This window comes from Falco peregrinus, chromosome 10, assembly GCF_023634155.1.
Source record: "Falco peregrinus isolate bFalPer1 chromosome 10, bFalPer1.pri, whole genome shotgun sequence".
Taxonomy (NCBI): Eukaryota; Metazoa; Chordata; class Aves; order Falconiformes; family Falconidae; genus Falco; species Falco peregrinus.
This window is the reverse complement of record NC_073730.1, coordinates 9961420-9987225: the sequence shown is the minus strand read 5'-3', so window position 1 is coordinate 9987225 and position 25806 is coordinate 9961420. Positions and strand designations below refer to the sequence as shown.

The following is a 25806-nucleotide window of genomic DNA, read 5'->3' as shown; positions in this document are numbered from 1 at the left end:
CCCAATGGGCGCGGAGGGAAGGAGCGCGTGGCAGCCCGCCCCCTTCCCCAGCGGCGCCGCCAATCGGAGCGGTGGTGGCGGAGGGGCGCGCGTGCCCCCCGCGGGTGCTATGGTAACGGCTGCCACGTCAGCGCGCCGGCCCGGGTCCCTCCGTGCGGGCGGGGCGGGAGCGGCCCTTCCCGTAACGGCCCCGCCCTCCCGGCCCACGCGTGACGCGGCGCTGCGGGACCCCCCCGGGGCGGACGGGCAGCACCCCTTCGCGCCGCAGGAGGGGGAACCTCCCCCCAGCGGGGCAGACGGGGGCTCTGCACAGGAGCCCCACGGGCAGCCGTGCCCGGGCCAACCCCAGCGCGGCTCCGCTGTGCCTTCCTTAGGGGAGCATGGGGTAAAACCCGCGTGGGCTGCAGCCAGAACCCCGCCCGCCTCGGCCCACGCCCGCCCGGCTGCGGGAAGTTGTGCAAGGCCCGGGGGCGCCGCCCGACCCAGCCCGCGCTCCCTCCGGTGACATCATTTCGGAAACCGTTACGCCATGGCGAGCGCAGGGAGCGCGCGGGTGGCGCCGGCCAGCGGAGCCCGGGGGACACGGCGGGGCACGAGGGGACCCGGCCCGGCCCCCACCGGAATTTTCAGCCACTGAGCATAAGGCGCCAGCACCGCCGTGGCTGGGTCACGGCCCCGTCGCCCGGCCGGCCCGGCACGGGGTGACAGGCCTCCTGTGGCGGCGGTGTCCCAGAAAGTCACGCCGGACAACCGCTTCGTACTGAAGCATCGTTTATTAATCACCTGTATCAAGCACACATCTGCTCAGCAACGCTGCGTGCGGGGTACAACAGCTGACAGGGACCGAGGGGGCGCACGGGGCTGTGGGAGCACCGAGCCCCTCGCGGGGTACAACCTGGGGGCACCATGGTGCTCAGGCTGCCAGCTTCGGAGGCTGGAGAGCAGTGAGAAAACAACGAGGAATACAACTAAGATTGGAGCTAACTTGTGCTTCGGCCAGTGATTTAAAAACCAGTTTACCCTCCTTGCATATGATAAATCGGTGGAAGTGCAAAGAACCTTCTCCCTCGCTGCTCCCGCGCAGACACTGGTGGCAGAGGAAGGATGCTACTCTTCAATGAGCGGTGACATTCCGTGTCAGAGCAGCTACAAAACCCCACCACCAAGGAACAGCAGAGCACCGCATTTCCTGGTTCACTCACACGCTCCCAGGGGACACAGCCCCTCGACTGCCTGCTCCAGTGGGGGGAGGAGGGCTGCATCCTGCCCTGGCATCCCACCAAGGCAGCCCTCCCCAGCTGGCTCCAAAGGCTCCATCCTTCATCCCTTTCCCCCCACTGCAAGCAGAGCTCTCCCTCAAAGGCAGCCTGTGGGTTTTTACGTTTAGCTGTCGCCTAGCTAGGACATACGTGGGTGCTACCCCAAGGGCTATATTGTGTCAGCAGCACAGAATGAGAAACCCAGCAAGCATCTGAGTAGAAAGCATCAATGCTTCTGCAACTCCAGCCGGCAGTACATTGGAGGTGAGGAAAGCCAGGCCCCCCAGGCACACACCACGACAAGACAGCTTGGATTGAATCACCACACACACTTCGGATACAATCTACAGAGTTAAGAAACTCACAGGCTTTAGCAGGGCTGAAACTTATGCCATGCCACCAACAGATCACCGAGACACTAGAGCGAGCTTCAGCTTGACAGAAAAAGGCTTTGAAGGTAGAGGATGAGGAATAAAGATAAAATGCTTCTGCTCCAAGGAGCTTCTAAACCTCCTTGTACCCCACAGCCTCCGGAGGGATGCCAGGGGCAGAGTACAGTGACAGGGCAGAGATCAGCATCTTCCAACTCTTGCCAGGAGGAAAATTAAAAAGAATAATTAAAAAAAGCAGCTTTGGGGGTTTTGCCCAGCTCAGTGCTCAAGCCTGAACAATGAGCATCCAGAGAGAAAATCTGGTAGCAGGAGTTTGCATCTTGAAGATTTATTTAGCTCCTTTAAAGCAGCTGAACAAAACCCTAGCCAAAATCTGGTAGAACAGCTCTACCATGTTGCAGGAACAGGTTGTAGCTCCTCTCTAAAGATTAATCCTGGCACGGCTCTTCATCTTTAGTTGCAAGTTCAAAGCATAGTTCTGACTGAAAAAGATGTGCTCGAAAGATGACAGAGCAGCTCACAGCCCCAGACAAACACATGTGAGAACTTAAATGCACTGAAGTTCTGCACCTGCAGCCCAGCATCTCCCTGCCCTGGTACCTCTGTAGGTGACAGACCTCACGCCCCACACACGGGGGAGCTCCCCATGTCCCCACATGGGCTGGCACTCAGCGGGGCTGGAGCTCTCAGTCTGCTTCTGCCAGCTGACAGGCACACACGCAGCCAGCTCAACGCTGCTGACACGATGGCATCCAACACGTGAATTTTGGGCCAAACTGCTTTCACCCATGGCTCAGCCCACCAGGGAAAGCAAAAACCCAGAACTGAGGAGGTCAGTCAACACCTACCAATGCTTGGAGTGCTTTTAACACTCCTCTTCACATAGGAGAAACCTTCACCCAGTTAATCATCCAATTCCTCCCAGACACTAAAGGTGCTTCACTGCAAGGACAGTTACATTAAAAGCAATGAATCACTCACTCCATCTATGCAAAGCTGCTTCACAGCTATGTACACCAAAGTAGCATAATTCCCAGAAAAAGTCTGATGGGCAGATCACACCTTAAAACTCATTGTGGGATTTCCCCACTCCCCTCCCTGGAAAACCTACCACCTCAAAGGCAAGAGAAAAATTCAGAGAGATTGGTCCTTTCTGGGAGAGTTTGGGAAGGGCCACAGCAGACAGGACTACACACCAGCACAGGGAGGAACTCAAGCTCCTGAAATGCTACAGACATCGGATCTCCTGACATACCGTACACACGTGCACAGGGCAAAAAAATTTCAAGTGGAACTTTGAAGTGCGGGATTCCAGCAAGTCCAGCATCAGCAAGATGCAAAAAGTAAACTGTAAGGTAATTCAGGTATTATTCCAGGGAAGATCAGAGATGGTTCAGGCAGCTGCCTGCAAGTGTTTCAGCTGGAGAAAAGAATTCACGAGGGCTCTCCTCCTCACAAAAACTGCACCAGGGCCATGAGCCAGGATATGCTGGTCCCCCTCTAAGGAGGGCTGTTTCACACTGCACTTGCCAGGAGCAAAGTGCCCCCTCTGCAGGGAGAGGGTCCGCTGGGTGCACGGGTTTGCACCCCCCTGGGAAAAAGCCACCGCCTGCCCCAGACGGCAGCTCCCACCTGTGCACTGAAGCCACAGCAGCAGAGAGCATGCTCTGGGGGGAGCAGCCATGCTGCTCGCCCAGGGATTTTTTCCCCCCAAAGCATGTGGCTGTTGTCCCTGATAACCCGGAACGACCTTCTCCTGACCGGTTAAGTCTGATTACTGACAGAGCCCTTTCCATACAGGATCTCAGATTGCCTCAGGCCCTTTATGTAACCTATGAAGGACCAAAAGTGTCAGTGCTTCTAACCTACAAGTCTAATGGGTTAATGCAAAACCAAAATGCACAACACAGAAAAGCCAAGCGTGGGACCTTTGACGGACAAATATTTGTTCTTTCTTACAAGACTTGCAGGGCAGGAGTCCTGCTGAGATACAAAGAATACTGTGTGCTGTAGCACTCTTTTCCAAAAATACCACCTAAGGACGCTTACGTATTACAGATGATTTGGCACCAGAGCTAGGGAGCATCAGTGCCAGCACAGGGTATAAGCTAGAAAGATGACTCCACACAACAGGGTTTTCATATATCACCTCAGGCTACAAAGTGCTTACAGGTCTGTTGGGACTGAGGCTGCACTGCTCTGACCACACGTATCCACCAGCAGCCCCTGCCCACCCCAGGCATACAAGCAAGTTCAGCTCACCGCAGCGTCACCCACACCTCGCTGCCTAAGCCCAGCATGCCACGTGGGCCAGGCCGGACGGATGGCTCCTCTCGGGTCATGAGGCAGCGACAGGGTAACACTGTAGGCTCAGCAGATCCGATTTCACCACCTCCCTCTGCTCTGTGTGATGTGAAGACTCAAAAGTCCTCCTGGTTTGGTTTAGAAAGCATGGTGCTTCTGCTTGTTTATTTATTAGAGATATCAACAAAAAGCAGGTAAGCCTTCCTCCTCCTCCCCCACACTGGAGAAGAGCACATATGTTACAGGGATAGGAAATCTTAAAGAAATCCTCTCCTCAGAGCAAAGTCAAGTGCTAAGGCCAAGACTTTCAATGGCCTCACTTCAACCACTTACAAGGGCTTGCCAAGATCTGCTTGGCCTCCCAGGCTCCCACAGTCACCACTCCTGCCACCCGAGCGCCCGCCGGGGCAAAGCCACACACCCGATGTAAACGAGCAAGCACAACATACACACAAGCACACGCTGAAAGCCATCCCAGCCTCCTCTGCACATCACAAAGCAGCAGTAAAGGTTTCAAAGCCCAGTTAAAGTCCTTTGCATCTCTCCTTCACAGATGACTCTGAAGCAGGGCTAGGAAGCTCTTTTGTACATTCAACTGTAAAACACGTGAGGAAGAGGAGCAAGACAACTCTCCTGATTGTTGCTACTGCCTACAGCAAGTTTTGGTACAGATATCCTCTCTTATAGGCACTCAGTGGGTAAAACGTAGCCACAACAAACTTGCCATCAAAAATCTTTCCAGTCAGCATTTTTTGGGCAGCTTTGGAATCACCAGCATTTGCATATTCAACAAAGACCTGAAAAAAGAGAGAGGAGAAACAGGACTTCCAGTGCAGCATGCCACTCGCTCCCTCCCACCCATGCAACCGGGGAAACTGTTCCTGAATAAATTTTTCCCCTCTACCCTTGGTTGAGCCCACAGCAGTTCAGCTAAAAAGGAAGGAGCTGCATCTCTGAACTGGAATTTCATCTCTTGCTCCTCATTTCTAAAGGGAGCGTGCTCGGTAAGGTGGGACAAAGTATGATGCTGCTCTACATCCTCTCCCACCCCTTGGCTTCTCCTCATCCTGCCCATATCCCGGCTCCCCTGCTGAAGCTGTCTGGGCACCTCCCAGGTTAGGCAGCCTTACATAACGGGGAAGGAACCTGTGCCATCCTTCAAGATAACCAGCTATTTTTAGCACTGTCATCAGCCAGGAGATTTTCAGGAGCTGAGAGGCAGTCCTGCAGCACATGGAGTGTATGTGGGAATACACAGCCTCTTAATTCACTTACTTGGCCTTTACCAGGATTCTCCTTTGGAATAAGCAAGGAAACCACTGGTCCATATTTCTGACACTCCTCCCTTATGTCTTCCAGGATATCTGACAAAGGAAAGAGCTGGTTGTCTTGCGTTTTGCAAATGAGAATGAGCCAAGAAACAAACAAAGGCCAGATGAACACATCAAGAACACTCAGTCAACATATAGCCTTTTCCTTTCAATTTGAAATAAACAATCAAGACGTGCCAGGGCAGAAGGTGACACTGCTTAACAGCTGCATAATGAGACAAGTGTCTGAACCAAGGCTCAGAGCACAGACCGGCAGGCAGTGAATCCCCAACAGCACGCTCTGGAGCACATGGACAGTGCTTTTCCTTGCACACAAAGTCTGGCCTTCCACTAGCTAAAACATCTGGGATCTGTGAGTGCTTTTTTTTTTTCTTTTTGTTATGGTGCTTGGAGGAGGGGAACTAAAGTGGCTGCCACAAACCCTTCTTTGTATGAGCAGAACCCAGTCTCTTAAACTCATATCCCCAGAGCTCTCTAGCTTTTGCCACTCACGTGGATCTGAGAGCAAGCAAAAATGCAAATTCCACTGACATGCCTTGCCACCTACCATGCATAGTTTTTGCTACAGTTTAAGAACTCCAATGAGGTACTTCAGTTCTCTGCTGAGATATTGGATAAGTTCATTAGCAAATTTTTAAGGATCTCTGCTACTGGGCTCCACAGTCCTGTACATGTCCAGTGGAAGCTCACAGCCACAAACGCATTATGAGGTCTGTTGGCATTTAACCAAAGGAGAAAAAAAACTTTTTTTTAATTTTTTTTTTTTTTTTTTATAAAATCTGGGATCCATCAAGAACTCGCTACAAGCTCTGCTTTCTGTTTCAATCTCTTAGTCTATTCTCTGTTGGTATAGTTGACCCACTGGTATCGAATCTCAGCTGAGCAGCTCTTTGTTTGCTGTTCCTGAGCCTATTAATTGCCCTCCTGCTTGCTCTCACGTCCCCAAAGCCAAACAAAACAGTCTGTAAGATGACACTGCTATATTGAAATTGCATGGCTTGCACCAACCTTCATATTCTTCTTCACACTGCAGAGAAGCGTCACTTAGAACATTTAGCAGCCTCAGCACAGGCGTGGGGAGCATTACCAAATCTTCGATATGGGGAGCTGTTTGAAACACAAAGAATTAGAGAATAGAAATCAAAACCCAAAGGAGCAAGAAAACAGGAAGATGACTCAATATACACTATCATACACAAGCACTTACTGCTCTTTGCAGTAGTTCTGCTTTCTCTCCACTACCACCTGTGTGCCCCATTTCCAACTTCTCTTCACTTGTGCACTGAGACGCTCTTCCAAAGGGTTCAGCGCACTCTGCAATTATACTGAGGCCAGCACCTGAAATTGCTTTTAAAATTACAAAGCTAGCAGAAATTAAGAATAGAGTTACGTCTGCTTAGCTCAGGTTCAGAAACTGATGTGACCTTAAACGCTATGCTAGTTAAACAAACTGCCCTGTATATACAGAGACACGAGATGAAAGAACTACTCTGCAACTTGCCTCTCCTGCTACTGCTCCGAGACAAGCTGAAAACAGGCTGGCCAGCTTCTGCAACTCCAATTCTTAAGCTCTACTAAGGCACAAGCCTCGGCATTTTCTAGGGTATCTTTCAGTTCTTCCCTAAACCCCATGTAAACCATTCCCCCTTCAAAATCCAACTGCAATGCGCTGTTTTGAAGACCACCGGTGCAATCTTGCAAGAGAAATGGGGAAAACTACTTAGTTACTTAAACAATGCAGTGCTGTAGAATGAGGCATAGCCACAAGAAGGTGGCCGCAAGGTGGGTGAACAGTGATCCTGTCAACAGCTTTACAGGAGCAGAAATACAGCCCGCCGCCACAGAGCACATGGCTCTAGAAAACAAGCAGCTCCAGGATGGCCTGGAACAGTGTAGCAGAGATGCTAGCGTGGAATAAAGAAACAGCCAAGGTGGCCAGACTGAAGCCAAATTATGGGAGTCACGTCTGAGAGGACACTCAGTCCTCTAGAAACTCAAAACAGCAGGGACAGTACCACTTTTCCACAGACACATTCCTGAAAAGAACTGGCAGGCCAGTCAGGAATTTAAGACCTGGGAGCCCAACTTGCAGTGCTTGGAGAGTGTTAACGTTTTGTTTGTATTGGCAGCTACAGTAGCCAAACACAATAGCAGTATCTCACAGTTCCCCCACTTGACAGTGAGAGAGGGGAGAGAAAAGGGAAGAAACGGCTCCAATTCTCCCATCTGAGCCTTCTGACTATGTTTACAAACATAGTGGGCCATTATTTCCTTGGAAATACTTTTCCAAGCTAAGCACACAATACAAATGAGGGAGCAGACATCTCTGCTAGGCACAGACTGAAGGCATTGATATCATAGTGCAAGAGGAGATGACAGACAAGCACACACACTATAAATCTCCTCCTGCCTGACATGGAAGAGTCCTTATGAAAAGCTTAGAGTATGAAACACCTTATCAGTCTAGACGACGCCCAGACAGGACTGTGGGACAGCCCTTTGAAGAAAGGTGCTGCATTCAGATAACCAGGCATGCTCCAGCTCCAAGCAAACCTCTGGGACCATTCCTCCACCGGACTGTTGGCAACCAAGAGACAACATCAGATGGAAATGGGAATGAAAGGAATATTAAAAATATTTAAGTGTTGCCTCGGTCTTATATGTTGCCCCTTTTGTTCAAGTAAGTCTGTCCACATCTCTTTTTCAGACAGGGAAACAAACCAACTCCTAGGACTCAGAGCCATCTGGTCTTCCCGTAACCAAGTGACAACTGCATTTCTTGCAATACCCTTCCACCTTAGGAGGTACTTTCTGCCCAGCCCTTCTGGTCCTCTTCAAAGTGCCAGGTGATACCAACCACTCTGACAACAGAGCCTGCAGGCAGCTCAGGAAAGAAGTTGATGAACTTGAAAGTCAAAACTTGGCTGTAAATGGCAAGGAAAGCCATTCTCAGCTGTCTTTGCTCTCAACAGAAAAACCGTGTCCAAGTGAAAGGCAACGACAGATCGTTTTCTGACTTCCCAGGAAAGCAACAGTAAATGCTTCTTTGTGCAGACAAGTGTATGTACAAGTTTGGCAAAGCAGAGAACCAGCAAAGAGAACTACGGAAAACTGAAGCTGTTACATAAACTTGTAGTGCTAACCACAGAAGCACCTTCCCAGGTACAGTCAGAGGCCTGTGTTAAAACTAGACCAGAAAGTACTGCCAAAATACTATTCCCGCTGCTCTAAAGCAATACTGGCTGCAAGGTTCAGCCACAGAAAGTGGCTTTGATTACAACAGTCCCAGTTTCTGAGATGCAAGAGAAGCCTGAATACAGGAGCGAGTTTGTTATTACCTTTGCCTAATACAGAGGAACTCCAGTATCTTGACATGACCTCAACAGGCAATATACAACCTTCACTGCAAGGTACACCAAGCAGCTCAAAAAAAGCAGGGCTAGATCCAAGGGAAAATGCTAGCCTAGCCAGAAGCTGGATGCCTGAAGCATTAATTTATGCTGCAGAAAAACTGGATGCAGAGCTCTTTGCTGGTGTTCTTGAAAGCAGGCAAGCTCTGGAGAATGCTACCGTGTTGCTTTTGGAACAGAAAACACGGATATGGGCCTAAACACAGCCCATCTTTTGCTGACAGCCTGCAACCCACATGGGGCTGGTCCTGGGAAAACATCACCATTTTATTAAATTGAAGAGAAAGTGCCAGTGAAAACAACACTGACATCTATCCATGACCTGCCACACAGGCACCAGAGGAGGCAGGCCAGTCACTGCAAAAACAGGCTCGCACCACAGGAACACAGTGGGACTACTGGACCTGAGCAGAGGAGGCAGGAGCAGATGCTCCCACCACCCTAGTCACTCACATTCCTGGCTTCTGAACTGGGAAACGCCTGTCTTAAGAAAAACCATCCACTTGCCACAAATAGCACCGCACTCTTCAAAAGCACCTTCACGGTCACAGTACTAGGTAGATACCTTAGTTATTTTTGTCCTTTCACGAATGGCGCTGCTGATACACTCTTGGTCAGTTGGATCTGGGCAGAATTTAATGGGAGTCCAACCAAGGAAAAAGCGACAGCTCACAGAGCAAGAGGGGCAGGGCAGCACTGAGAGCACAGGCATTGCTCCGACCCGCCTGCTGTAGTACCACAGAGGGCTGGCAAGCGCCAGCAAAGAGCAAAGGAGCAGCAACCAGGCCAAAACCAGAACCACCACAATTTAACTGCACTCGGCCCTGCTTCCAGTACATGCTGAGAAAGCCGTGAGCACGGTTGACATGCACAGCTTACCAAAGGGAATGCTGAAGAACGGGCTGCATAAAGCCTTCTCAGCGGAGGCTCGCTTTCCTTGGTCACAATGAAGCATGCTGGAAGAGAAGACACCTTTATGACCTTGCACGTGACATTCCCGCATCAACAAATTCAACTCGGGTTGGAAGCCAGTACAGAGGAATACCCTGTCTTTGGGGTGCTTATGGTACAAAGAGAAGAGGGAGAAGCATGTCTTCCAATTCACAGCTAAAGCACACCAGAACGATTCCCTGAAAGCATTTTGGGTACATGGTACAGTAGGGCATCCTTCTCGATGTCTCTCAGCACCAGATGATGGAAGTCATTTACAAGTTCACAAGGAACATGGCACGTTCCAGCTCCACGTCCCCGAGCCATTCAGCCCATGTCTCAGGCACACATGCAGACTCAGGAAAGAAATCACACTCCAAGGAGCTCCCACATCTTTCCATAAATGGGATTCAAAGCAGGTAATAGCCCAGGGCTTGCCTGAGAACATCCCCTACTCGGCTTTACTAGAAGCTCCTGATGTTATTTCTGCCAAGTTGTGTCCTCAATCACTCTGTAGCCTCAGAGCAGAGTCACAGGACAGCAAAAACAATCCCCACAGCAGACCTCTCAGTAGGGAGCTGCACAAGTGCATTTGAATCTTGACAGTGGTGGAGGAGCAGCACTGTCTGTCTGCTCCCCTCATTTCTGACAACACTCCCCTAAAGCATCAAAGTCTGCAGTCTTCTCCAAATACAACCTCATTGGCAGGAAATGCAAAACACTGAAAGAGCAAGTAATTAATACAATGACTGATATTCTTTACGTGCTTATTCCAAACTGTGCCAAAATCAGAGGAGCTGAAGCATCTCCGCTAATGCTTGCACTTGTTACTAGCACAGCAGAGGGAGATTTAAAAAAACAACAACAAAAAAAAAAAGTGTTAGGTGTGGGCTCTAAGTTACCAAGAGCAAAGTATAAGACTTCACAGAGCACATCTTTAAGCAACAGTAAATATTATAAGATACCTTTTGATAAGGTCTCTGAGGTGATAAGCTGGAATGGCTGAATTAACCACCCCTTCACTGGCAAATATGCGATCAATGATGGCAGAACTGTTTGTCTGGAACGAAAAAGAAACAGTGCTTAGGGAGGAAAAAAAAAAAAAAATCACCAACGCAAAGCTTGCAACATCCCACCATCTTCTGGACTGCATGCAGAGGGCTCTGGTACTGTGGCATTTTGTGAGAGATCCCCAGTGCTCAAGCCTCACATGTTAAACCAGCAGGCCCAAAGCAGACAAAGTTTTTCCCCGTTTCCCTGTGCAAAAGCTGGAAATTTCTAGGCACAGCCAAATTTGCTGCTACTGTGGATGTCATGATGGTGAAAGGATACTTACTGGGAAGGGGAACACAAAACAATATTGTTTCATACAGAACGAAGGACAGAGTCAGGCTCTAGGCTTGCAGCACAGAGCCTTCCCCTTGTTTTCTCAGGATACAGACTTACAAGAAGATCCCTAAATCGGAGCTACTATTAGACTAAAACCAGCAAATAATTCCTCTGTCATTGTGCTGCTGAACTAGCTGGCAGCCATCAGCCATACATTTCATTCTTGCTTCTGTGCCACACTACAGCCAGCGCAACTCGCCTCCCAAACTCTGGCAAGACACAGGCTCCAAACACAGACTCCCGGATCCCTTAGCTTTCAGTAACCTGAACACAGGCAGCCTTCAGACATGCCAGACCCACAGGGCAGGTGGGTCTTTATGGCTCTGGAACCTTAATTCTCCAGGCAACAGGATTAGAGGAACATCCTGAAAACACTCTCTAGTTGCCAGGTGCTAGCTCACAAATCCAGGTTATGAACAAGAAGCAGGAGGACTTGTTCGATGCAAGCAAGAATGCCTGCAGCAGCTCTCACTCACCTTCCATTCCTGAGATTGGACTGTATGTTTCAGTTTCATTCCTGAGAACATTTCCAGTAAAACAATTCCCAGACTCCACAGATCCACAGCAGAGGTACACTCCGTCTCGCTCTGGAGCCCTGCCTGTGCCAGGCAGTTCTGCAGTTCTGCCTCTGGAGCCCGATACCCGTCTGTCTGAATATATTTCACATCCTATGGAAGATGAAACACACAGAAAACATTAATCTTCCAGATCCAGGTTCTCCACTCTATCCTTAAATCAGTCCACAGACATCCTTCCAAACAGATCACCAAAATACTACCGCTACATTGACAGAAAGCGTTGTACAGACAGTCATGTTAGGCAGGCAGTTCAACTCGCTATACTGCTGTGCTGATGAGGAAAAAAAACCCAGACTGACTGGAAAACATCTCCCAGCAAAACAGCAGGCACTCCACTAACATCTGATCACTCTGAAAGACAGCACTGCTGGGAGGAAGAGGCTGGATGTCACTGCAGACTGGCCCATTAACTCTCATAAGCGCAGAAGATGCTAGAAGTTTCAGGATAAGTCTCGGACACCCACAACACGCTCTCACATTGGCTGCAAGAGAGCACAAACAACCCGGTCTGAAGAGTGGGGATCAGTAACAGCTGCCATTATTCAAGTACTGACATTCTCTGGAACAAAACATTGAAAGAATGAAGCAGACACCTAACGCTCTCACAAGGAAATTATCAAAGATGCTTCCCACGCATCTCTTCCTTCTTCCCCTTGCAGCCAGAAGTGCTGCGGCAATCAACACCTGCCCAGCTGCTGTGGCTGGCTGAGTAAAATAAAATGCCCACCCACTGCCTCCTTAGAAGAAAACAGGAAATTATAGAACCACACAAGTGCTGGCTGGAGGGGCTGCTCTGAAGGTCTCCAGTCCAGCCTCCTGCTCACAGCCAATACCCCATCAGTCAGCTGTGGCTTTGTCTAGCCAAGTCTTCTAAGGGTCCAAAGACAAACTGCACACTGCACCTTTTTAACACGGGAGGGCTCATTTTAGACACACTGATGCAACTCAAGGAATGACAGAGGAATAGGCAAGCCTACCTCCTGAACAAGGCGCAGGATTGGGAATTCTTACCAGGGGAATATATTCAAACCAAAGTTATCTAAGTTTCTGACTGAAAACAGAGTTTACAGAAGACATTTTCCGGCAACAGAGCTCAAAAGTGGTTTATGAACTTAAAAAAAATTGATACACAAATTACCCATCAGAGCCCATCCTCCTATCAGCAAAGAGCAGAACCTCCAGCATGGCAAAATCAGCAATTTAGCAGCCCCACCAAAAAACATTTAGAGATAGGGAAAAAAATGTGGTCAATGGCACCAGCAAAAACAGCAAGATGGAATTTCACTCCTACCATCTAAATAATTGTGAGAGATATAAGTGGCTGAGACCTTGTGCTATGTACAGCTATTATCTGTTACACAGCAACAATGTGAAAAGTTATGCAAGGATAAGCTCAGCAAAGCTATCACAAATAAAAGTAGTATAGTCTTGACTCAGACAAGGAAATCATGCGTGTATGCTGCTGCCCAAGGCAGGGGTGGGAAAGCGAGGGGAAGCTGATACCCGGTGCACATTCAGAGCAGGGTCAGAAGGTTAGTCATATAGCCAGCATATTTTTGAGAACAGGCAAGGGCAAATCAGCCCAAAGAAAGCAGACTGGCAGGAACCACAGAAGCAAATAAAACACCTGATCAACTATTATGAGGCAACTTACAGAGCAAGCAGCAGAACACAGACCTGAATTAAAAAAAAAATCTGCATTAGACACAGGACACCAAGAGAATGTTTTTTTCTGATAGACAGCAACAGATTACCAGCAGAAACCAGCATTCAGCCAAGAACGTGGGAGAAGTGAAGACAACATGGAGGAGTTAAGAAGTACAAACATTAAAACCAGCTCCTGTATGAAAGAATTCAGAGACAGGTCACCCACACAGTCCTCTGATAGTCACAGATCAGTGGGCTGTACCATCAAATACCAGGTAAACCAGTTAAAATAGTATATGAATTTAAAGCCTCTAAATGAGTAAGACTGCATGGAATAGGGACAAGCCAGGACAGCGTCTGCACAGAAAAACCATAGCCTGTTTACTAGACTTACTGTCCATCACCCAGTGATTAAAGGGCTAAGAGGTTACCCGATGAAAAACTTTACTGATACCCCTCACGGGCCATTACTGAGAGAGGTAGGGGTGAAAAAAACCCTATCAAGCCTACAGCAGAACCTCCTGAGGCTCTCCACTTTCATCAGAGGCCACGGAACACAATAAAATGGGCAAGGACAAACCTACAAAACCCAGTACAACCAAAACAAAAAAGTGACAGCATGAAGAGGGAGTGAAAGCCCAACAAATGGGAAAAGCAGAGCAGGACAGGCAGAGATCTGTTCACATCAGTAAAGAGTGGACCCTGCCCACCCACAACCACAGTATGGGCTTTCATCAACACAGTAACATGGGAAAGAAATATTAAGACTTCCTGAAACAGGGAAGCTGCTGAAGATAGGATGAAAGTAAAGACAGGCATAAGGACACTGCCAGAGATAATGCAATTGATTGGGGAGGCTCACGGTGAAGCCTGAATTACGACTACATACGATAAGGGATGATAAAAGGACATTCCACAGATCTGGGTGTTCCCACTCATCTGACCACATGAAAACTAGCAAACTTTCCAGGAAGCTGAGACATCGCTTTCATCAGTGCATCATTAACTTTGGAATTCGTTGTCATGTGTAATGCAAAGGTTAAGACGTCAACAGAAACCAGAGAAACAGAAACAGACAGAGAATGGGAACACGAGCTCCTGTTTCTGGGGTCAGACAACATTTTAGCCTTTTCCAGGAAACCCTCTGCACCAGCTCAGCTACTGCTCTCATCAGGTCACGTCAACTGCTACGCTCATGAGCTGAAAGCATCACAGACTCACACAAACCAACACAGACAACTGCTTTGAGAGCAGCATGTTCCAAACCTGATTCCCTTCTTTGAAGCTAAGTCCAAAGTCAATGAGCTTAAAGCACTCCTCCTCTGCACTCCACAGGATGTTGCGTGGCTTGAGGTCTGCATGCACGTAGCCTTTGTGGTGCAGGAAAGCCAGGGCTTCGAGAACATCTCGGGCGCAGTGTTGGATCATCCACATGGAGCAGCCCTGGTTGCTGGAGTGCAGCAGCAGCTCAGACACGCTGATGTCCAGCAGCTCCAGCAGGAGACAGCGAGACGGGCCATTTGCAGAGTAGTGGTTGGTGAACACGCCATACAGTGTCACTATGGTGAGACACAGTGACAGGCATCAGTAACAAGCAATTACACTGTCATCATGTTCCACCACTCTCCACTACTGCCCAGAAGACCACAAAAGCTGCAGGAGGCAGCTCATCTGTTTTACAAGGTGTGATGTTCAGAGATGGAGAACCAGATACCACAGGCAAGCGGCAAGGGAAAACCAGCCATGTCACCCCTATGGGCTTTGGAGGACAGGCTGGTCTCACAGCACCCTGCCAGGCTCTGCGAAAGCGACAGGGATGGGTGCTCCCGCTCAGGACAATCTCTGGGACATGGATAAGCAGGTCCCAGTAGGTAAAACAGAGGTAATACCACCCTTCTTGGGATGTGTCAGTCTCCTCCTGTGACAGACCTAGCACAGTGGGAACCTGAACTCTGTCTGGGTGTCTAGGTATTAAAAAGCATTAAAAACCCTGTCGCACCGACAAAGAAACCCAAAGAGAAGCAGGTGAACCTGGGGGCTTCCAGCAGCCGCCTCTGACACACAGGCTTCCTCCCCCCACAGGCTCATTCCCACCCACACGGCAGACCAGGGGCTCCTGCCACAGTTGGGGGGCTAGCAGGGGGGCTAGCAGGGGGGCTAGCAGGGGGGCTAGCAGGGGGGCTAGCAGGCAGCACAGCTCTTGCTGGGGCAGCTCAGCCAGCCGTGCCCAAAAAGGGACTTTGGGGTGCCCTGCCTGTGGCCACCTACTCTGCCAGCCCAAAGGGTGACACCATCTCCTGCTCCTGCCCACCCCAGGGACGTCACCTACAGGCCCCCAGCCCAGGGAAGGGGTGGGGGATACCCAGGAGCCTGCCCCGGGGCAGGGGGGTACCAGGAAGCACCCACTGCAGGGACACTGCTTCGGCGTGTCTGGGCACAGGGCCATCAAACCTGCCCACCTAGGGGTGCCAAGCTTGGGAGGTGCACCGGGCTGGTGGTCCCTGGGGGGGGACATGAGGATGGACACCGGGCTGGGGGTCCGTGGGGGGGGACAGACACCGGGCTGGGGGGCTGGGGAGGGGGAATGCACTGGGCCGAGGGTCCTGGGAGGGTGGGTGGGGGTAGTGCACCGGGCTGGGGGGCCGTGGGGGGGCCGGACACCGGGCTGGGGGGCCGGGGAGGGAGGGGGGGCGCACCGGGCTGGGGATCCGGCGAGGGCGGGGAGGGGCGCACCGGGCTGCGGACCGAGCCCTGCCAGCGGGGCTCTGCCTGGGGGCGAGGGAACGCGCATTCTCAAAGGGTCTGGGGGCTCCCCTCCCTGCTGGGGGGTGGGGGCGCCGCCTGGCCCTGGGGGGACCCCGCGGCGGCCGCGGTGCCGTTACCGATGTTGCGGTGCCCGCGGAGGTGCTCGAGCGCGGCGCGCTCCTTGCGGAAGCCGTACTCCGCGCAGTCGGCGGCGGGCGGGCGGGCCCCGGGGCGGCGAGCCGGGCCGGGCCGCGGCGGGGGCGGCACGAACTCCTTGACGGCACCGGGGGGGGCCCGCGGGTCCCCGCAGCAGCGCACCCGGTAGACGGAGGCCGAGGAGCCGCTGCCCAGCGGCGCCTGTACCTCCCACAGCCGGCCCAGCGCCTCCAGCAGCGGCGCCGCGCCCCACACGCACCCCGACATGGCGCCGCCCCGCCTCACATCGCCCCCCCGCCGCTCCCGCTGCCCCGCCGCTGCCGCGCCACCGCCGCCCGCCCCGGCGCCGGCCTCCGCCGCGCTCCGGCCGCCATGACACCGGAAACGGGGCGGGGCGGTGGCGGCAGCTCCCGGCGGGACCTCCCCTCCCGCGGGGCGGGGCCGACAGCGGGGCGGGGCCGACAGCGGGGCGGGGCCGACAGCGGGGCGGGCCTTGCCCGCGGGCCCGCGGCCCCTCAGCACCCGCGGCCCGGCCTCTCCTCAGGCCCGCAGCAGGCGGGCTGGGGTCCCTTCAGCCCCGGGGCCACTCCTCCCCTCCGCCTCGGAGCGGGCGGGCCTGTCACCTCAACCCCGAGGCCTGTCCTCCCCTCAAGCCCCGGAGCGGGTGGGCTGCGGTCCCCTCACCCCCGCGGCCAGTCTTCCCCTCAGCATAGGAGCAGACAGGCTTCGGTGCCCTCAGCGCCGGGGATCTGTCCTCCCCTCAGCCCCGAAGCGGGCGGGCTTCAGTCCCTCAGCAGCTGTGGGGGTCCTACCCCCTCAGCCCAGCCACTGACTGGGGGTCCCATCCCCTCAGCACCAAGCTCAACCAGGCAGCCATGCCACGCTCAGCCTGGGCACTGCCAGACTCGCCTGATGAGTGCCTGGCTGTGCCACCGGGCCTGGCTTCCAGGACTGGGGTGCCCTTTGTAGGTGTCAGGCCTCTGGCGGTGCTTTGCGGGGATACTTCCCTTAAACCCACGGCTTTAACACAGCAGACCCTGTCGTCCTATGCGATCAGTCCAGCAGTATGGAACTGGATGGCAGCTTTCTCCAGCTCCCCTCACCTCCATGGGGCTGGGCTGCCAGGGCCACTGCCTCACTCCTCGGCTGTGCAGCCCCCCCTGCATGAGCACCTGGCAGGTACCTGGCCTTGCTCAGGGGCTTCAGGGCTATACTGAGCTGGGGTTGGCAGTCCACTTCCATCAAGGGACAGCTACGTGTCGGTGAGTAAAAAAAAAAAAAAAATATTTATTGTGCAATCTGCATATTTTGTCCCAAACTACATACACACCCTAGACAACATAAATAGAGGGACTGGACCAGCAGTGAGGTTCTTTTGTGATTGGCAGGGTTGGAAGATGCTGGTTCCTCAAAAAGTGGCTACAAGCCCTTCTTTCCATGAACATATACAATGCAGTGTAGGTCTAGGCAGCATACACATATACATACTCATGTAGATTTCTGTTTGTGGGGTGGCATCAGCCATGCACAACATAATCACATTATACACAGGGTGTGTTATACCTCAGCACCGACCACAGGCTCTGTGCGTCTCTGGCATCTCCTTCGCTCTTGAGTGAGGCCTTCCCAGTGGCTGAGCACTGCAGAGCCCCAGCGCCACCACGAAAACCGCCACGCCGCCAGGCAAGGAGGCACAGCGGCTACTCCCAGGGCAAAGGCAGCCATGCTCACAACCTCCTTCCTTCAGCAGGACCACAACGTGGCTTTGGGTGGTGGAAGACATTGCTTCAGCCCAGCCACCCTGTGTCGCCCAGGAGAAGCTGCGAGCAGAGGTACCCCATCCATGACTCCCTAGCTTCCTCCAGACAGAATCTGGTCTTTGGAGCTTTTTTTTCTCAAAAGCACTTTTGCAGTGAGGACGCATGTAAAAGTTCCGAGCAAAAAGTGCCATCTCACAGCTGCTTCCTTGCACCAGCCCAAGGGTCCACAGGCTGCCTAACCTCTCCTGTAATTCATGGCGAAACAATCATAGAGCAGTATCAGAGGACCGCATGGCTTCCTGCATCCCAGTCTCGCAAAGACATCACTGCCCCAGGAAAGGAAGGAGAGGGGTGGTGGGCTTCCTGCTTGGGTGGTGGCTGGGGCAAGACCAAGAAACAAGCGGGAGCTGGAGAGGGTTCTCCTGGGGAGCTCCACTCCCCACCAGAGCCAATGGCCAGCAGCCATGCGGCCCCAGGCATCCAGCCCCGCTCCCCACAAAGCCTGCACTGCAAGCGCATCTCTGAGGCTGGGGCTTCACTGCAAAGAGATGGCACTTGGGAGGAATAACGCTGAGGGGTCAGTACCTGGAGGCGGTCTGGGGCACATCTGCCATCTGGCTCCCTGGCACCAGGCACTAGGGCTGGGTGAGCCTGCTGGCACCCCGGGACGGGGTATCTCAGCAAGCACACAACATAGGCTGGGAAATCCTCCGGACAGGGGCAGTCATCGCAGATGTGGGGAACAGTGTGGGACACTCACCCCGGCAAAGCCAACAGGGCTGGGGGCAGGCTGGCATTTCTGCTCCCACGCACAAGGACCCAGGCTGCTGGGCGAGCCCACCCTTGGTCCCCAGCTCAGCATGGCCCCTGGCTGCGGACAGGATGGTGGCGCCGTGGCAGGACGGGAGCTTTGCACTGACTGGGATGGGGCTGCAGAAACCATAGCAGGATGGGCCGTGCCCCCATGGGTGTTTGGGGAGAAGTGGGGTGTCATGGTTCCCCACACCCCACGCTGGGGCAGCAATGGCTCCTGCCACCCCAGCGCTCCCCCCACTCTCCAAAATAATGACCCCAAAACCAGCAAGTAGCAGCGAGAGACATGTTTGGGAGAGCCAGCCCCCACGGTGCCCTTGTCACAGCTCCCCCGCCGCTACTCGAAGGACAGTAGGTCGGGATGGGGCCCTTCCACCTCCCAGCTGGGGGTATGTGGCTCCGTCTGCCCCGTGCTCCCCGGTGGCTCATGCTCCAGCAGCCCCTGTCTCCGCGAGGGCTTCTCTGTGCAGGGTGAGGTCTCAGCAGCCCTCTCGCCCACTCGCCTCTGGCTATCCAGGCTGCCCTTATGGATGAGGTCGGGCACGGGGAGGGCACCGGTGGGCTGGTCCCCGCTGGACTCTGGGGTGCCCATCATGCTGGCAACCCCAGGGCATTCTGGAGGGGACGGGTCCCTCATCCCCAACTGCTCCTCTGCAGGGTCAGGGTGGGCTGTGGGCGGTTCAGGGGGCTCTTCCGTGCTGCTCCTTGGGCTGGTCCCTGCCGGCTGTGGTGCGATGAGCATGTCCTGTGGGGTCTTCAGGGCACGCGGCATCCGCTTCTTGGTGACAGGGGGCGGGGGTTCCAGCCGGGGAAAGGCATCCAGCCCCACAGCCCTGCAAGCACAGAGAAGTCACATACAGCCCCGTGCTGAGGCCCCTCCAGCCTGTCCCAATGGCCCCGCCGTGGGGTGTACGCCATGGAGGTGCTCACCCATCCTCACTAGCCGGCTGTCCCGTGTCCAGCATGGCCCCAGCGCTGGCGTTCACCTCCATCACTCCCACGACAGGGAGGCCGGCTGGCTCCTTGCGGCGCAGGAGGTCATTCACCTTGGCCCCCATGGCCTTGCCCAGGTTGCGGAGGTGCTGGCTGCTGGCGGGGCGGGAGGGCTGCAACGGGGTGCCCGCCGTGGCAGGGATGTGCTGTGGCCGGGGGGTAGGTGCCGTGCTGGCGCTGGCGTTCTCAAACATGCTCTGGTCCACTGGAGTGGGAAAGAGAACAGAGAGGGGGTGTGAGCCAGGCTGGAGGGGGGACCCTGGCAGGGATGGCATGTCCCAGAGCTGCCTGCCAGTTCCCAACCCAGCAGCATGGGAACACAATCTGGGGGCTGGGGAGGCTGCTCCTGCGGCCCCGCAGAGGCTGTGGGCAGCCAGGCCATGCCAGGGCTGCACAGGGCAGTGCATGCACTGGGGATAGCATAGGGTGAGTTGGGGTAGCAGCAAGCCCAAGGCTCCACACTGGCACTGCCATCACACTGAGAGCATCTCTTACCTGACACCGAGTGACTTGGGAAGCAGGTTGTGGAAAGAAAGAGAGAGAGAGAGGATTTACCAAGGGAATGGCAAGGGGACAGCAGGCAAGTCCCTTCCGCGCTGCTGGGCAAGACGTGCTGCCGACCCCCTGCCCAGACCTGTCGTGCTGCCTGCAGAGACATCTCCTGTGGTGCCAGCCAGGCACCCACAAAGCAGCAGGGGCTCTCTGGGGGCACACACAGCCTGGGCTCTGCACTGCCCACCCCCACAAGGCTCCCTCTCCAGCCCAAGCTGGCTCTCCCCTTGCGCTGGCCAAGCTCCCCAGAGGTCCTGGGGGCTGAGCACACTGCCCAGAGTATCCTGCTATGTACTGCACACACGTGTGACATCATGCCTTTTATGACATCAGCCAAATAACAGCATGGGTACCGTGGCACAGGAGCCACACAGCGGCTACGCGAGGGTGATGGAGAGCTTTGTGGAGCCCACCGTTTCTATCAGGGCCATGCCCTGTGGCACCAGGACAAGAAGCCTGGAGGCCCCATGCCCCTGGGGCACTGCCAGCCTTCCCGGTGAGCCTGCCATGGGGAGGGCTCCCCCAGGCACAGCCCTGGCACTGCTCAGCTTCCCGCAGCACAGCGAGGGCTGGTGGGCAGGTGGCCACCGAGGGGTTTTGCTGGGCACATCCTCCTGCATGGGTGGGGAAAAGGGGACCAGGTGGGTCTGTGGCAGCGGGTGCTTTCTGGGAACCTGGTGGGCTCATGCAGTCACACTCCACCTCTGAGCTACACTGGTTTCTCCCCTGTGTCTTCCCAGTAGGAATCCTCAAAGTTGTGGGTGCTGCCCCTAGGAGTGCCAGCTCAGTCCCCACCTTGCTGCCCCTGTGCCAGCCAGCGCAGCCCTCTGCGAGACGGCTCCAGCCGGCTGCTGGGTGAGCCCGGTGCTGTGCTGGTGCCTCAGCGCCCACCACCACCCTGCACCCATCTCTACCCATGCCCCATGAGGGGAGGGATGCTACCCTCCATGCCGGGGGGACATACTGGGATAGAACCAGCCACCTCTGCATCCCATGGAGACACAGAGGAAGGGTCTCCAGCACAGCTCCCAACCCTGCAGGGGCCAGGTTCTTACGGGGACCCGTGAGTCACTGCAGACCCTTTCCTCCGCAGCCAGCAGCCCCGCAACCCCATCGGTCAGTGAGCCCCCTGCCAGTACCTGCACCATCTACCGGCCCTGGTGCTCGCCCTACAGCTACTTTGTGTGCACCGAAGGAGCCACCCAGCAGCACTGGGGCTGCCTCTCCTGCGGCTCAGCCACCAGCACCCAGGAGGACGAGGAGCCTGATGACCTCTCAGAGATTGTCTGCTCCTCCTCTGGCTCCTCAGACGAGCCCCAGCCCCCCGAGTGGGACAGGCTGGCCAGCAGCAGAGCCAGCATCATGGTCGGGGACATCCTTGCTGCTTCCCAGGGGCAGCCAGTGACCCGGCACGGCTACCAGTGCATGTCGTGCTGCCGCCTCTTCCCCACACTGTGGATGGTCAAGACCCACATCCAGCACAGCTCCCAGGAGGGCTACAGCTGCAAGGTGTACTACCGCAAGCTCAAGGCCCTGCAAGGCGCAGGAGGCTGCAGCTCCCAAGGCAGCGGTGCAGCCCAGCCAGCGGTGCAGCCGCCGCGGGAGGGCACTGCTCCATTGCTCCTGCCGGCGCCGGAATAAATCGTTTTAGGAGCAGCCAGCCCCGTCTGCCTGCTGCTCTTGCCTGCACAACATTTCCGCCATCCTTTAAGAGGCTCTTCCTGACTTCTCCTTCCCCAGCGGCCAAAAATCGCACGAGCCCCTGAAAGCGCCGCTTAGCATCTCTGCAGGGAGCTCTGCTGATGCTGGGGGTGCCCCGACACCCATGAGCTGTGGGGTCAGCCCTGAGACGAGCCTGGGCTGTGCAGTGGCGGAAGGGGAAGGCTGAACCCCCCGCTACTCCCAGCAATGTTCAGGCACCTCGCTCTGGTGGGCACAAACGAGGGTCCCACTGGGGAGGGTGCTTAGGTTGGAGGGGTCTGTGCAAGGGATGCCACAGCCGGTGCTGACTCCCAGCGTGGAGGGGGAGAGAAGTACAGAAAGAGAGTCAGTGAGAAGGAAGAGACAACAGAAAGCCTTGAGAAATAGAAAGATTTATTTAGCAAAAGCCAGTCGACTAATGACAACACCCAAGGGTTAAGTGCACTTACATTGACAGATTGGTTTCCCAGATAAGATTGAGTCAACAGTTAGTAACACAACAGTTGTAGGAAAAGAAAGGACAAAAAAATATAGCTATAAATCCCCAGTCAAGGCCCATAACAAAAGTGAGAGGCTAGAGAGGCATTTTGGAGGCAGCGCTGACTGAGGAGAAGGATCATTTACACATGTACACTTGTGGTGCAGCGGGACGCTGGCAGGGTCCCATCCAGCTCCAGCAGCACCCTCAGCCTGTGGGGCACCCACCACCGTCCCCTGCGGGCAGAGCGCTGGGCAGCAGCCTGAGCCCGCGGCTGGTCCCGACAGCTCCTTGTGGGGCACAGCCTGGGCTGGGCATGTGTGGCAGGGACGGGCAGGAGCAGTGGTGTGGGGAGATGGCTCAGCCCTAGCTGCTTTCTGAGACAGCACAGCCTGGAAGAGAGCTCTTGCCTGCTGCTGCTCCTCCCAGGCTTTCCCTTCACCTGCCCTGTGCATAGGGCCAAGCTCCTGCAGTCCCCTCTCCTGCGCGATCTGTCTGCCCACATGGAAGTCGCGCTCTGAGCTCACCCACACATCCCTACGCTGCCTGCACCACGTCCTGTGCATGCTGTCATCCCCGCCTCTTCCCTCTGGGGAGACCAGCTTCCCACCCCATGCTTTCACCTCCAACCACTGTGAGCTGGCAGTGGGGTGTCGGGGTCCCCAGCAGAGGGGCTGGCACACAGCAGGGTGGGACAGGACATATGGAGGTATTGGTGGCCAGAGGACAGGAGCACCCGTGTCCCAAACAGCACCCACTCCCACTCTGCCTCCTCCATGGCCAGTGCAGGGGGCTCCCCTGGACACCAGGCCACTGCTAGGGACACCGAAACACATCCATCCCTCCCACTAGGACTCTACTCCTCACAGCACCCAGCCTCCTGCAGCAGAGGGTGCATAGCACAGCCCGTACCGACCCCGAGGGTCTCACCCACACCTCACTCCTCAGCAGCTCTCAGTTCCAAAGGGCAGAAAGAAGTGATGGACCTTCCTCAGCAGCTGGGCTAAGCCCTGGAGGAGAGCAAGAGTTCATGTCTGGGAGATCCTCAGCTAGGGGTTAGTTGCAGGCAGATCTAGCAGAGACAGAGCTGGCAAAGGCAAGAGCAGCAGGGAAGCAACAAAGCAAAGCAGAAGCAGGATAGAAGGGTGTATGGGGAGGAAGGTAACGGTGCCAATTCCCACCTCATCGAGTGTTTCCACAGGGAGCAGGGGGGACATTAGGACTGGTTCACACCCCTTCAGCTGTGGCCTCTTACAGGCTGCAGCAACAGGCAGCTAATAAATGTGTTTGTAGAAAAGAAACAAGCTCTGGATCCCTTGGAGGTTGGGATGATCTCCAGGCGGCTCTCAGCCATGGTTACCTTGGGTTCTGGTGGGGGATTCTGAGGTCTTGGATTCACTTTTCTGGAGGGTACAAACCAGAGGCAGGAAGGAGCCCCACTGCAGAAGAAGCAGTTTGCTCCCCATCAAGGGGTGGCAAATGTGCCCATCCCTGCACAAGGTCGACACCAGCACTGCATCCCCCAGCCCTGGTCTGGGAGCAAACAAGTGCTGGGAAATGAGAGGGGTTTCTACAAAGCAAAGCAGGGAGCCTGTGGTGATGGGGGGTGCAGGGAAGTGCTTGAAAACATGACTTGAGAGCACCAGAAAGGCTTTGAAACCTCGCAGCCATACCAAGGAGCCCAAGGACTGGACAATGAGGGAAAGGACACTCCACAGCCCCGTGCTGTCTGCCCTGGCTCCCTGCTCCGCACCAAGCCATGCCTTCCTCTCTGCTCCGCAGCCTGGGAGAGAAGTGGGCAGTGCCTGTGTGACCTCCCTCTGCCTTAGGCTGGGACAAACCCTGTCCTGGAAGCGCCACAGACACCATCACCTTGCCAGGAGCTGCTTGTGCCCGGCCACCCTGCACAACCTCACCTCATCCCATCCTTCCAGCTCCTTCCCAGGCTCATCTCCCGCTGCTTCACCTCTCACATGCCCTCGCTGACAGCGCACCATCACCAACCCCAACCACCCCGCTAGCATGGCCCTGGCCTCGTCCCCCACCCTCTCCGCCACGCAGAGAGCCAGACCACCCACCAGCAGCTCTGTCCCTGCCCACTGCCCTGACGCTGCCTCCTTGGTCCCTCTTGTCCCTGCTCACTGCCCCATGCCTGCTCTCTCATTCTCCCAGCGAAAACCTCCACCTGCTTTACTGCTGCCCCACCAGCAGCAGTGGCTAATCCAGCAGGGAGCCCCTTGTTTCTGCCCAACCTTGAAAGGCATCTTGTGGAGCTCAGGGACCAAGGGGTAGCACAAGCGGCTGTCAGCTCACTGTCCGATGCGAAGCGGGGACACTCCAGCTCAGCACACAAGCCCATGCACGCCAGAGCGCAGCACACCCAGCGCACCCCCTCGGCACGGCTGCATCCTCACCTCCGCACACCTCCCGGCCGCGGGCTGGAAGAATCGCGCTCCCTTCTCTGCCCTCTCTCCCTCTGGGCTGTCCCATCCCTGCCAGGGCCAGGGGGCTACGGCCAGGGTCCACCCCAGCTCCGGCAGGGCCCGGCTGCTCTGCACCACCTCCTGCTGACCCCTACACCGCGATCTCATCCTCCAGGCTGTCACCCAGGTCCTGCCTGGGCTGGACATGGAGCAGGTGCGGCGGTTCCTCCTGGGACCAGGAGTCGCGCTCCTCGCTCTCGTCCGTGTTGGACTCATACTCGGAGGCGATGCCCGACTCGCGGAACTTGATGAGCTCCAGGCTGCCCAGTGCTGGCTCCGGGGCGGGTGGCCCCGAGCCTGGCAGAAAGCGGTAGCACTCCAGCTTCACCAGACAGTCGTTCCTACCTATGGGGCTGCCCAGGGTGCTGGGGAAGCCTGAGCCAGAGCCCAGCGGTGGCGGGTGGGTGTCCTCGGGCTGCGGGGTGGTCGGGTCGCAGAGGACGGGGAGGACGTTGGAGCGGAAGGTGATCTCCAGCAGACTGTCCTGGGAGCCCGCTGCAAGAGAAGGGCACAGCTGAGAGACAGGCAGTGCCACCCCGGCTCGCCTGGGCATCCCCCGGCCACCACGGCTGGCTGCAGACTGGCCAGCGGAGGACGGTCTGGGGCCGTTTCGGTGTCAGTCTCCCCACTGCCACCATTCGGAGGGGCTCATTTGGTGACACTGGTGCCTGGAGCTGCTGCTGGCCAACGAAGAGCCAGTTTTGCAGGACAAAAAGTTGTCTGTCTCCCACCCCAGCTCCTGCAGGGAGCTGAGGGCCACATCTGCTGGAGAAGAAGGTCAAGGAGGGGCTCTTGGGCAGGTAAGGAGCTGGCCTAGAGCACACAGCCACTGGGGAAAGCAGACGTACAGCTGATAGCCGTATGTGACTGCCTGTCCATACAGCC

The 25806-nt window shown here is 55.2% G+C and overlaps 4 protein-coding genes across 5 annotated transcripts in view; 1 reads left to right on the top strand and 3 right to left on the bottom strand.

Moving 5' to 3' along the window:
- Positions 1–754: 754 nt before the first annotated feature.
- On the bottom strand, positions 755–16524 carry UHMK1 (U2AF homology motif kinase 1). Its single transcript, XM_055815488.1, has 8 exons — positions 16123–16524; positions 14507–14799; positions 11492–11683; positions 10592–10686; positions 9576–9652; positions 6295–6393; positions 5231–5319; positions 755–4752 (listed from the first exon to the last, which is right to left on the bottom strand). The coding sequence occupies exons 1-8, from the start codon at positions 16406–16408 to the stop codon at positions 4606–4608; spliced, it is 1278 nt and encodes a 425-aa protein (XP_055671463.1). The 5' UTR covers positions 16409–16524; the 3' UTR covers positions 755–4605.
- Positions 16525–17410: 886 nt separating this feature from the next.
- C10H1orf226 (chromosome 10 C1orf226 homolog) lies at positions 17411–20669 on the bottom strand. Its single transcript, XM_027781907.2, is given in 5 exon segments — positions 17411–19547; positions 19645–19913; positions 19916–20464; positions 20466–20539; positions 20542–20669. Coding segments are annotated over 5 exon segments (1419 nt in total). The 5' UTR covers positions 20573–20669; the 3' UTR covers positions 17411–19051.
- Positions 20670–21235: 566 nt separating this feature from the next.
- On the top strand, positions 21236–21900 carry SPATA46 (spermatogenesis associated 46). The gene has a single exon (XM_027781909.2). It carries the CDS (start codon positions 21253–21255, stop codon positions 21898–21900), a length of 648 nt encoding a protein of 215 aa, XP_027637710.2. The 5' UTR covers positions 21236–21252.
- The window catches only part of NOS1AP (nitric oxide synthase 1 adaptor protein), a 43699-nt gene continuing 39621 nt past the window's right edge, over positions 21729–25806 (bottom strand). Inside the window, exon 10 of one of the 2 annotated variants that reach the window (XM_027781905.2) lies at positions 21729–25416. In XM_027781905.2, coding sequence (XP_027637706.1) covers positions 25013–25416 — 404 coding nt within the window. In that variant the 3' untranslated portion in view covers positions 21729–25012. The remainder of the gene's footprint in view (positions 25417–25806) is intronic. The other variant, XM_027781906.2, reaches the window with a different exon arrangement.